The 13,514-nt window shown below is 38.9% G+C and overlaps 1 protein-coding gene across 15 annotated transcripts in view; it reads right to left on the bottom strand.

Annotated features, from left to right (window-relative positions):
• Window positions 1-13,514, bottom strand: part of MARK3 (microtubule affinity regulating kinase 3) — a 62,710-nt gene that overhangs the window by 29,305 nt on the left and 19,891 nt on the right. For all 15 annotated transcript variants that reach the window (XM_038136973.1, XM_038136967.1, XM_038136971.1 and 12 more), the window contains 3 exons: window positions 7,230-7,278; window positions 6,451-6,516; window positions 3,894-3,964 (listed from right to left, as the gene is read on the bottom strand). In XM_038136973.1, the coding sequence (XP_037992901.1) occupies window positions 3,894-3,964; window positions 6,451-6,516; window positions 7,230-7,278 (186 nt within the window). The remainder of the gene's footprint in view (window positions 1-3,893; window positions 3,965-6,450; window positions 6,517-7,229; window positions 7,279-13,514) is intronic.

Here is a 13,514-nt window from a genome sequence, read left to right as displayed (position 1 = left end):
CTCCAAGTGCAGCTTTTTACAGTTACTGAAACTGCCAAAGTGCTCCCATCCACCACTTGTCCCCTCCTTTTGGTTTCCCTTCCTTTTCTCTCTGCTACCATTACCTCAGCCCCAGCCACAAGCTCACTCTGCAGGGGCTTCCAGTGCTGACAGCATGACAAACACCTCAGGCTTTATTCAGGATTGCAGAGACACAGCACCATCACCACTCACTCCTGAACTGCTTTATTGTGACTGCCTAAGAGCAGAAGGCTGAGCAGATGATCAATCAGCAGCTTCCTTTGGAGATGCTTTTGAACTCCTCTGCACTGCAACAGGATGGCACAGAGACTGCAGAAGTGAATCCAATCCATGTGAAGTAAAATAATGAAATGTGTAGGACATTAATAATTGAAGAACATAAGTGAATGAAAAATAGCACAAAGCATGGCTGCTCCAGACTGAAACCCTTGTCTTCCAGCTTCCATCACTGTTTCCACTGACAGCTCCCTCACTTCCTAACCTTCTTGTGTGAGGAATTTTCTGACACTTGGCAGGTGAAGAGAAGGGGAGAAAAAGCATCTGAGCTTTTTGCTATAAGTAACAATTGGAACGTTGAAAAACTTTTCTAAAGAGTGATTTCAAAAATCTGTATTAATACAGGTTTTGAAGAAGTTCTCTCTAGGCAGAAGAACCATTTTCTAAAAGGATTAAATGACAAAAGGATGAATGACCTCTCAAGGTCCCTTCCACACTGCTAAGAGCATTCTGTTGCTTTACTGGAACACAGTAAGATGTATTTTGTGGATTTTATAATATTCTAAGATGTGTCCTAACATCTACTAGCATTAAGAATTCTAAACTGCATCAGCAGGGAAACAGTGAGAATACTGAAGAAGGCCAGATCTCATTGCTTTCAGAAAAGAGAGGGAATTAATACACACAAATTTAAGGAGACTTCCTGCTCTGCATCAGATTCTTTTTTTTGTGGAGAAAGGATGAAACTGAACCAGAACTGCCTGGAAGTCTGTAATGGGGAAGAAGAATAAGGTGACATTAAGAATGCAAAACATTCTCAATTTGAATTTCTCACACATGGCTACACAAAAGGAGTTTGAAATGGAGAACTGTAGAGCATAGTTGTATTCTTAGACTTTGTACCTTCTCCTGTGTTCCTTGTCAAGTGCAACTGAAATAATATGATTACTGTCTTTTACATTCTATTTTCCTGCCAAAAACCTTACCTATGTTTAACAAAATGGACTAAAAAACAGTTCCTTTTTTATCTTTAACACGCAAAGAAGGGAGAATTACCAAATCCTGCTCTTTGCCTGCTAGAGAGGACGTGTCTCCTCAGACAAAACCTAAGTGTTTGATCCAGAAATCACATCTACTGAAAGAAGAAACATGATCTGAAAACAAGATATAATAAAATCTATTGTAAGAATTAATCTCAATACCACGGCACAACTGTTTCTTCAGTTTAGAAAGAGCCACTGTCTGCTAAAACAGTTAACAAATGTAAAAAAAGGAAGACTATTATGTCATAAGTCTCTAACAGAGAACAGCTGCACTGTATCAGATAAAAGGTCTGCAGAGTGCATTCTTCCTCCAACAATGACCAAAAGTGATACAAAGCTATTCCAGGACTACAGTAAGGTGAAATGAATAGTTCCATGACCTGTGAACCCAGCAAGATCTAATTTCCTTGTTTCCTTTGACACTGTCCCTCAGGCTGAGCTTTAGCATCTAATAAAATGCCAAGCTCTGATCAAAGTTACCTGACTTTCATCCAGCATGAATGCTTTTCTCTCTAGCTTAGCCCAAGCAGCTTGTGCCACAGTTTTTCTCCTCTGCTTATTTCCAGGCTTCTCTCTTTTTTCCCAGGAACTGAGGCTTTTGAAGCTTTCAAGAACCTCCCTTCTTTGAGATCAAGGTCCTCTAAAACTGGTTGAGCTCAGCAGCCAGGAAATCAGCTGTTGTGAGAGGACAGAGCACAGCTGTCTGCACCAGGAGACTTGCAGGAAAAAACTGAGAAGTGTATTCCAGTGCATACAAGTGAAGCCATCTATATATCTTTATAAACAGCATTTATTCTACTGAAATACAAAAAAACCCCAACAAACCAACTTAAAAACTCATCAGGCTGAGAGTACATAAACCCAATTCTTGATGGGTCAAACACTCAGCTCAGCAGGTAACTCCCTTTTAAATTCTTTTCCTCCACACTTCTTTTTGAAAATGAAGCTACATATATCCTGTACTACCCACATTATCCCATAAAATTAAGCACTAAGTTTACCTGTAAAACATGTTTGACCTGTTTCTGTTATGTTTTTACTTAAAGGGGAGTAAAATTGTTAGGAAAAAATAGGTATTTATTGAAGAAACATGTCATTTTAATGTAATTACTGCAAGATCTTTTTTCCACATAGCTCCTGATGAAAGAAACTGAGGACTGAGAGCAAAGAGTCTATCAGTAGAAGTTTCCAATATTCACATCTGAGAGAGAACACTCAATCCTCTCAAGTTACTCTGAAGCTCTTCAAGTGACATTACAAAGGCAACAGCCAGGGATTTAGAGGAGATGGCTGAAGTGGGAATGATTGTCTCACATCCCACCACTTCTACTGCCAACACAGCGCAGAAGCATCAACCAGAAACCTTCAATCACAAAGGAAAACTCTCTACCTACCAGAATATGAAAGTGAAGGCAGCAGCTTTAAAAAGACAGGTAAGAATGCTGAAGAGTAAGAAAAGTTTTCCTTACTGTCAAGCTGTATAACTCCAGTAATCACAAATGGCTTCTGGGGAGATGAAGTCTAAAGCTGCTTTTGGGTTGTTTTGTTTGTTTGGTGGTGGTGGTTTTGGTGTGGGGTTTTTTCCCCCAAAAGATTAAAAAGGGTAAATACAAGATTTTATAAGATGAGAGAAAACAAAGAAAATCATTAATTTGCTTCCTGGAAGTCTCATATCTTACATCAAATTTCTGTTCTGTACGGCTATACTTAAGAAGTGACACCATCAGAGCCTCCCCTTCCAACAGGGCAGCTGACAGACACATCACTGCCATGATCCAGCAGTTCACAACCCCTACATACCATTCAAAAAACCACTCTTGTCCCTACTCATTATTTTCAAGTGTCATTAAGCTGGAGCATAATCTTGACATTTATTATTTGTCACAACATTACCAAGGCTATCCAAGTCCAAAGGGAATAGGCATTTACAAATTTCAGCACCAAGACTGGTCAGATCTGAAACTCCAGATGCTACAAGGGCAGACATTTGGATTTAAATTCGTTATGCAAAAATATCTGTTTATGTTCAGTACTGCTTGACTGTAGAATGGAAATGCTTTTTGCAGATCAATGAAATTCCAACGTCTCAGCAGGGCTAGCTTATTCATCATAAAGAAAGTTAAACTAACAAGTCTAGATGTTACTTTTCTGTGACTTTTTAGAACAACTATTAAACAGTATCTTCTCATGTAAGCAGATGAATGTGAATGGATCCCTACTACATGCACTGTCTGCATTTTGAAACTGGCCTGTTAGTAGCCTGTTACATTTGAACAACTTCCAAAATGTTACAGACCTGCTGAGCTAAGGACATATGAAATCAGCCCAGAGGAAATGCATTTTGGAATGGAATACACTTCCAAACCAAGCAGTCTCTGTGTTCTGGCACTCTTGGACACCCTGGCACTCAGCACTAAGGAAACCAGCACCACTGAACAGACTCTGACTCCTTCAAAGTACTGCTGTGACATAAGTTTTTTCTTACTCAGAGCTACAAGCCCACAACATGCTGAACACTGCTGTAAGTCAAATGCAAAGGACAGCTGTTTTACTCATTTCACCATTAAAAACAGGGGTGAGGGGAAAGCTGACATATAGGAATGTTGTACATACCTGTCTAAATTTAGCTCTAGCCTCCTTTTCCTTCATTCTTCCATGTGCAACCAGATAGTCAAACACCTCCCCTACAATTCAATAACAAGATACATTAATGCCAATTTCAGAATGTAGAGATTCTTCTCCAGCAGTTGCCCACAGCAGCTTCACTGGAATTACTGTACTTCAAGTTTATGATTACAGGACAGCTCAAGAGACCAAGGCACAACTGCTGTGCAATTTACTACACCATCATCTCTTTTACAAGAAAATAATGAGTGACTGGATATACACAAAGGAAACCATTTCCTTCCAATTACTTAGGAAAGAAACTGAGCAGCATACTTCTGTTTTGTAAACAAAGATGACATCTACCCCTTCACAGACTTTCTCACAAGAGTTTCTTTTGCTTCAGGAAAAAAAGAAGTTTCTTATATGAAAACAATTTATGATATTTGTAAATGCCATCATACCAACACTAGAATTTTAATTTGTGCATGTGTATAAAATGGTTCTAAACTAAATCAAAAACCTTAGCTTTAACCTAGGCTTGGAAGAGGGACCCACAAGGAGGGTCACAAGAATGAGCACAGCAGGACCCACTGATATAACCCCTCACACAACCATCATACCTGTAAAACACACAGAACAAGGCCACTCTTGTATGGCTGTGGATGACCAAAGATTACTGAAGATTTACTGTGTTTCAGTTTTTCCCCTCTTTAATCAATGCAGTCATTTCAGAGCACATAATACAGACTACAATGTTTGAGCTTTAGGTGCAGGCCACTGGCCCATGAAACACTGACATGTCTGTGAAAGCCTGGGAGATTTTCTTTACTAAAAACCAATAGTTGTGTCCGTAAGAACTACAAACACAGAATAATAACAGTTTTTGAAAGTCCTCATTAGCATGCAAAAACCATAAAAACTTCAGAAGTGGTTCAAATATTTAAACATTCCCTACTGAGCAAGGAAACATGGTTTTGTAGACAGCCACCTCACAAGGGAAGAGCTGAGTAATATCATATTTATTTTTTTAAAAGACACAACTCCACCAGATTGCAATAAAAAAAAGGAGTCACGCTGCAGGAAAAGCAACCACTGAGCCATCTGAGGGAATGTCAGGACTTCCCATAAAATAGTCTTCCCTCTGCAGTTTATTCTTCAATACTCAACTCAGGTAACTCTCCCAGCTGTTTCTTAAAAAACCTTGAAGCAGCAAACCTGAACATTTCTTCGTAATTCAGGGAAAAAGACGCCAGGGAAAGAATTATCCCCAATTTATGTAAAGTGTTGCAGTTGTAGCAATAATGTCTTTCATCCTGCAGCCAGAGTTCATGTGCATCATGATGACTTCTACCTCGATAAAGAGAAAACAGGGAAGCTGATGCCTGCCACTGTGATTGCCAGCCATTCCTGTCTTGCACGGCATGGCACATCAGAAGGTACTGCTCTTGGCCTTTTAGACCAGGACAGTAGTTACCTCTCCCTTATCACCCTAGGAAAGTCCTCACTCCATTAGAGAACCACTGGCCTTTCTACCTCCTAGAAGCCAATCACTAGATGGCAATAAGACTTCACTTTTAAGTCTAGTACTATCAAACAACACAGAGATGTCTCCCCAAGCACCTGTACTTGTCAATATTTTAATGGAATAATACCCCCTCTGTTCCTGTTTAAACAAACCTTGGCTGAGCATTTAGGAAGCTGCTGGAAGAAAAGACAGGTGAGAAGAGAATCTTGCTTTATTTGTAGCAATTGATTAAACTTCACACAATCTAATATAAGAGTCTGAATTCAACGCTGATTTTCTCTGAAAAAAGTCTGTCTCCTTCCTGAACCTAAAGAAAAGCCTCAACTGTTTGAGATTCCCAGATGCTGGTGCTCAAGGGTCACACTGACAAGCTGAGTGATATTAAGTTCCAGCCAGCAAGGAGTAACTTAAGCTTGAATACCTTAATTCTGGCTCTGGTGAAAATATCTGACACTGCACAATGTGCATTTTTCCATCCCCTGTAGAATCAGGAAAAGCATTTAAGCTCCTTCTAAAATGGCATAAGGCTAAGCCTAACAATTCATGACAGTGGAAGGCCTGTGATTAAGATATGTAAGATGTCATCAACATCTAAAAACAGAAGTTGCAGTGCTCATGCTTTTGAAAGCAACAATTAAAGAAACACAGAAATGCTTCATCTGAACATGATTTTACCAAATATCTTATACAAAATAGGACACCAGAGGTAGGGAACTGAAAACAGTAAATTGAGAACATTAGTATTTTGTTATGGGCAGGAACAATCAGTGGCTGAGAAAAGATTCCCAGTTAATTTGAGCTGTGAAAAAAAGCAAATGTTACTAAGTTGTAGTAAGTTTAGAAGCTGGTTTTACAAGTTACATGTATTATTTATGTTGACCAAACAAGTCCCAGTGAATATTAAAGATTTTGCTTAATATTTCACACTACCTTGACATAAATATTTGCTGAAAAAGAAAGCAAAACTTTCAAGAAAACAAATGCTTTCTCTCACTTGGCAATCTGCTTAGTGTGTCACTGCAGCAAAAACGTACTTACCCCCACTTGCATATTCCATTATTAAATAGAGAGTTTTTTCAGTTTCAATGACTTCAAATAGCTTCACTAGAAAAGAAAGACATTTAGTCATCAGTTAACTAGCTGCAGAAGCATTATGCTAACACCCCACAGAATCCTGTGAGAGAAAAATACCCAAACTGTTTGCCTGCCACTTGGTAATATCAGACTATTTACTCTAAAGAAATTTTCTGCCTAATATCCCTAAGTAGAAAACACTGTAACACATTTGGTCAACTCATACAGAATGACATATTCTCAAGAAACAATGCTTTGCTTCTTTTACGTAGGAACATAACTAAACTAAGCAGAACATGCACAGATTTGAGCATCAGCAATAGCCACATATGTGCACTGAACTGAAACACGGGGTGACAAATCAGTTACCAGCCTGCTGACAGTCCCATAGGAGTACCACATCATTTAAATGTACAAGCTTTAAAAAGTTCTTGACCACATCTTGGTTTTGGTGTATATGCTAATTTTTAATGAGAACCTGAATTCAGTCAAAAATCAATACTATACTCAAAAGGAGCAAATTTATCAGTTAGCTATACAAATAACAGTTCTGTGCAATGGGATCACAATGTTTATTTTATTTTTTAAACACACAGTTCTGAAATACCAGTTATTACTGCTATCTTAGAGTACATTCACACTCCAGCGCAAAATAATCTTTTAAACTCATGCCACAGCAATCTTAACAGTGAAAAAGCTAAAACTTCTCCAGAGATGGAAATTATGTGAAAGAAACAAGATACCTATATTTGGATGATTTAAGATCTTCATTATTCTTACTTCTCTAAAGAGCTGAAATAAACATAAAACGTGAAATAAGTTAATGAAATCACTAACAAACAGTCATTCTCCTTAAAGACTGAAGACTTTGATATAGTAATTTAAACAGAAAGGGCAAACATTATTAAACATTATCAATTAAGTTCATGAAATAAGCACTTTTTGAGGGGAAGAGTTAAATGTCTGCTTAACACCCCTCCCAAACAAATCAACACTCAAAAACTTGAAAACACCCAGGAAGAATTCTAGACAGCTCAGGAAAGAAGTGACCTTAGCCCTGTGGTTTGCAGGCTTTTGGGGTCAGAAGAGCACTGTGAGCCCACACAGCTTCCTGCTGACCAGTACCTCTGACACATCTCTCACTCCCTTCACAAAAAGTACAGCTCCAAACTTTTGTGAATCTCCACCAGAACACCTTTAGAAGACCACTGCAGTATGAATTCAGCATTCTTTAGTTTAAAGCCAAGAATTACTGCTACAACAGCAGCTCAGAGGTGAAAAAACAGCTGTTTATATTGTGCAAAAGCCATGTCATCCAACTACACCAGCAAAGAGCAAGTCCTAAGGAGAGAAGGGAAGGCAAGGCCACCCCTCGGCCCTTCAGAAGGATTGCTGCAAGGCAACTGAGGCACAGCAGTGCTGGTCTGACTCGACCACAGACACAGCCTGAAGCCTGCCCGGACACTGCAGCACGCTGAACGTACTCGCCAAAATTAACGGGGCAGAACACAAACGGTGCTTTCCTGACCCCATCGTGCTGCTTCCCTTCCTGCAAGCACTGGTGTTAGCCCTGACTGACACACAAGGTACAGGAATTATTTAACAGAAATATCTCACATACACACAACTTCCCCATATAAAAGCACTCCATGTCTAGCAGACCCCAGCAGGATGGTGGTGAGGGACAACTGCCCATTTCAAGCTGCAGGATGACATTATATCCCCTGCCCTAAATCCATAGTGTACTGATGGTAAGGATATTGTCATGTTTCATGTCCCATCTGTCCCTCCCCCGCTGCCAATACTCATGTGAAAAGGGCTTTGCTTGAGTAACTATTTTTGAAGATTTCAATTTTGCCTGTCACACGGAGCAAACTCTGTCCTTCTGCAACTTAATGAAAATATGGAGTGACATTTAACAAACTAGAAATGAAAGCAAAGTCATGACTGAACAGTTGTTAATTATTTTCACCTCTCAAAACTCTTCTGCAAAAGACTATTGTAAGATACACATAAATTCATAACCGTCACACTAAAAATGCCACAGGTGGTGTTGCTGCAATATGAAACATTGCTTTGAACAAAGCTGGTAAATAGTAGATTAATTAAAAGCAGTTCTGAGATAAAATATTATTACAAATAAAACTTAAAGCACAAATACTCTTGTATTCAGAAAACCAAAGAATTCTCTTTTTATGCACTACACTACATGGCAGCCAAGTGTGTAGCTGTTCTCCCTCTGCAGCTCGCCCATGCCAGCCCAAGACTGCAGAGGGCTGATGTTCTTCAGTGTCAATTATCTTCTAACAGCATGCTTCAAAATGTGGGAGTAATCAAGAGGTTTTATTAGAAACCTAACACAAATTTCTACAGGAATATCAGTAACCTAACATCATCTTGAACTTCATGTAAAGAGACTGAAGCAGAATTGAAGTCCACAGCCCCAGGTGAATGCAGACACAGGGAAAAACCCAAGAGTTTTGTAAATATAGGATAGGGATAACAGCATTGTTAATTACAGTAAGGAGAAAAAAAAGTGCTGCTGGAAGATTTGGCTCAGGTCAGATTTCAGATAAAGTGAAGAAATTTGGTATGTCTACACATATTAGAAACAACTCAAAAACCTGCAGGTGTATTTACTCAGTAAAAGCAAAGAAAAGGTGAAACTTTGTCATAAAAAAAAAAAAAAAGGTAAAACATTAGAAACAAAGAGAAAACAACCAAAGAGTCAACAAAACAAAATCTTTGTGCCTTTGTAATTTTTAATAAAAGAAAATGCAAGGGCTGGATTTTAAATAAATCAATAGGACAAATTCACAATTTGGAGACCGGCTGTTCTAACCATTCTCTGCTTTCTGATATTTCAGAATCATAGAATTTCTGCAAATGCCAACATCTGGGGAGCAATCCTCACTGCACTACCCTGGAGACCTTCTCCCTGCTACAGCACCAGCTGGGATTGGCACACTACCTGAACAGAGAAAAAAGAAACAGTTTTCCAAATGCTTTTAATTATCTTGCAATCCAGGTCTGTGCCTGACACTTTGCTAGATGACAAGCTGCTTGAATGAAATCATGACTGATTGATCAAGTAAATTATTGGCCATGCAAAATAGTTTCAAAACCTCTGTGCACACATTTTCTTTATCCTCTAGAGAGGTAAAATTGCCTTCTTTTCTTTTTTAAATTATGTTATTTCTGGAGCTTTTTCATATGTAATCAGACAGGGTAGACTACATCATCTCTCTCTCGATCATCAGGAATTTAAAAGCAGTTGAATCTATAGCTATTTTTTTCTTGCTTTTCATTCATTTCAGCTAAACTGGTGTATAATATATTCTGAATACTCCATTAATACTTTTAATCACAGCTTATATAACTGAAAGGCTCATCAGTTTTTACAATTTCAAAGAGAGTTCACCTAAGTCACTCTCAATTGGTATCTGATATCTTCCAAAGCCTACTGGGTCAGACCCTCACCAAAACACTGGCCCACAAAATGACTACTCTGCTTTACTAACCCAAATGAAGCATGTCAAAAAGCAGCTTCTACTTCATGAGCCATTTGTTCAAGTGGGTGACTAGGAACAAGCTCTTTTAAAAAACAGACTATTTCTGCCTCAGAGGAAATTAAAAATAAAAATACTTGAGAATAGGATACAACCACCACCAAACTGTAATTTTAGTTAGATAAGTGCACTTTAGATTGTGCACCCTTAGTCAGTTTATCTGTTATATGTCACATTTTGACATAGATGGGGATATCTGCAAATGCCTGACATTATAGTATGTATTATAGTCTATTTCCTCTGATAGAGGAATAAAATGTACAACATCATGCAACTTTCCCAAAGTATGCTGGATAAAGGTTTTACAGATTTCATTCCCCTAAAAAATTACGTGCATCAGCTTCTAGGAAATGATGTAGTAGCTATCATCACACAATAAAGTTCATTGCAAACAGCCACGTATGATAAAACCTCACACCTCCGAGGTTCCCTGCCCACAGGAACACAGAACAAGCTGTAATACAGAAAATGTAACACGAAAGTTCTCAATACAGAAACTTATTTTCTCAGCATTAGGAAATTACTTGTCATAATGAAACTATAAAGGCAGACAAACAACTGAAAACAGCTCTCATCAGTTTAATTTCTAATACTGAGATTCAAAACTACTCCCAGCTTGTTGCATAGCTCATTTTCCGTCAACAGGAGCTCTACAAACGTTTCCAGGCAAAGACAAACATCCTTGGTCTGCCAAACAAATGGCTTTCAGCTTTGTTGTGGTCTGGTCCTTTGAGTGCAAGCCATGTCAGATACAGGAAAAGAATGCCATTTAATTAATGCTGTGAGCCAAAATACTGAATAAAAAACCCCAATAAACCAGCAATGGAAGCTGGTTCTTTTAGGCTAACTATCTTTTAACGCAGCAAAAGACAGACTACAAGTGCTCCCACAGTAGCTATCACAAGACTGTAACAAATTATTTTAAAAATTCTGAAAAAGTTTGCTAAAAAGTGAGTCCGTGCCAGCTGCAGAGCACCAACTTCTCCTGGTCAACTTCTCCCTTAAAGGAGGGAGGCTTTTCACAGAATGTTGTCCCAAGCCAGCTCAAGCCTGACCTGTGTATTGGCTTCTCCTGGTAACTGCTCACTGAAATATGCCCTACACCTAATAAAGAGCCTCAAGCAAAAAACCTTTACACAATACAAGTTTGCCTCAAACTAAGCACAACTTGGAAACAGAAAGGGATACTCATTACAAACAGAAGAACCCGAGCATTTAAAATTTTCATGCTTTTCTTGAAGTTCTCAAAACACTGATTGACCCATGGTCAGAAAGGACATGAACCACGTTAAAATTGATGTTTAAGAACACTTAAACGCTTTAACAGTAAGTATTGCCCAAGAAAGTGGCAAAACATCTGCACATAATGAACAAAAATATTTGGCTGAGGAGCCAAGTTCTAAAACAGGAAAATGAGAAGTGATTTAGTGTTATTACACAAGCTTGCTAAAAAAACCCTTCCATATAATGGCATTGATAAATCAAAAGGAAAAAAAAAAAAACAAACTATTTTATTTTTTGTCTAGGAGGAAGTGACCTCTGTAGCATCAGCACTTGTTTGCAGTGAGACCAATATCCACTGGAATTGCATACACAAGTCCGTTCGTGGAGAACAGTGATTATGACTAACACCGCCAGCATGGGAAAAACCTCTAAGAATTCCCTTTTCTGTCAAAGCAGGGAAGTACCAGTTACAGCTTCCTCTTCACTAAGCAAGAGCAGCAGAGCAGTAATTAGGTCCTAAAACAACAGTAAAGAGTAGCTGCATGTGGCTGCCACAGAACTTCCTCAGCAGCAGACAAGAAACCCGACCCTTCAGAGCTGTGCTGCTCAGTGTCAGTATGGAGCTGTCAGGGCTGCAGCGAGGGCATACCAAGAATTACTGCTCCGGAAAGCAAAGCAAGTCCTTAACAAGGTTAACTTCTTCCTGGCAGCTGAAGTATCAATGTGGGAGATGGAACACAAAGAAATCAGAACTGGCAGCCTTTAATCACCATTTGTTTCCCCACCTAAGGATGACTCGGGCATGCAGCTACACCGCAGCTGAGACGCTGTACACCACACCCTCTTCTGGGCACAGCCCTTCCCTCCCCACCATACCTCAAATATTTTATCTGTCTCTCCAGAAGTGCAAGATCAGAAGCACTTCCATCTTAGCTTCCCCCGCATCCACAGGTCGCGCGTGCAGCCGGCTCCAAAGGCGCTGCCGGGGGAAGGGGGCAAAGGCTCGACACGTAACAAGCCTTGGTCAGGCAAAGCTGGCCAGTTGTATGTTGGGCATTCACTCTGCTTCCTATGGCAAGCAGGAATTTTATTTCAATAAAACCGCTTTCAGGTTTTGAGTCGAAAACTGATACACCTTACAAAATTCTTTTTGTGCTCATATAACAAATGAGCTTAGAGAAGAGAGCACATTATCAACTTCACTCCACAAATTTGATCTGATATCTGCCCTGCTATTTGGTCCTATTCTTCCAGACTCTCAGTTAAGAAAGCCAGTGGTACACAAGATCACACTACAAATCACACTTCATAATCTAGTTTTATAAATTGTAAATAAAAATTAAATTAAACAGAGATGGAGCCATGAGTGGACACTGAGCCAGCTGAAACCCAGTAATCAAAGGCCCATCATGCACACTTCCAGCTTGTAGCTTTTCCAACTGAACACCTGTGACTTGTAAAAGGTTTGTATTGTACCCCTATATGAGCTCAAACTGGCATTAGAGCCCAATCTCAAGTAACACCATTTGAAGGACTATGATTTTACATTTTTAACTGAAAACATGGCCTCTTTACTTCTCTCTGACCATTCTTCCCATGCCCTGATATTTCCCATTTTCATCACACAGCTTTTGTTTCACTTTCAAGTGCTTCAAGCATTCAACCATTTTTATTTAGGCATTCCGAGTTGCAGTCTGCCACAGAAATCAACTTTATCGAATCCATCATATTACCTAATTTACACTTTATTTTCACCCTGCTTACCCAGAAACCACCAACAACATCAGGGACTAAACTGAGAAAAATTCTGAGAAAAATGGAACCAGATAATCTACTTTTACCCTATCTACAAAGTCATACAAAGCTGCCACCTGCTCGGATGATGGAGCCTTTCTTCTACAGGTTATTCTTTGCTTCTCAATGAAACCATAAAATGTAAGAACTTGTGTGTTTTTCCAATTTACTTTTGCACCATTAATCTTTATAAAAAAATCTAATCATGTGATCTTTTTAGTATTTGCATAAAATACAAATGTGTATATTCTACAGTTTACTCTAGCTATTCTCTTTCATTTTGTTTGCAGGTAAATTCTGCATATTCTCTTGTTCAAACAGAAATATTTCAAGGGGGTTTTTATCAAAGTACTTAAAAGTAAACAAAAAGCCTTTGACTGCAGAACTTAAAAGGACAGAGTTAGAGAAGTACCAAGTAAAAGTAACATTTAAATGTACTTC

The sequence above is a fragment of the Motacilla alba genome, chromosome 5, assembly GCF_015832195.1.
Source record: "Motacilla alba alba isolate MOTALB_02 chromosome 5, Motacilla_alba_V1.0_pri, whole genome shotgun sequence".
NCBI classification, from domain to species: domain Eukaryota; kingdom Metazoa; phylum Chordata; class Aves; order Passeriformes; family Motacillidae; genus Motacilla; species Motacilla alba.
Note: the sequence above shows the minus strand (reverse complement) of the source record. Positions and strands in the feature narration are given on the sequence as shown.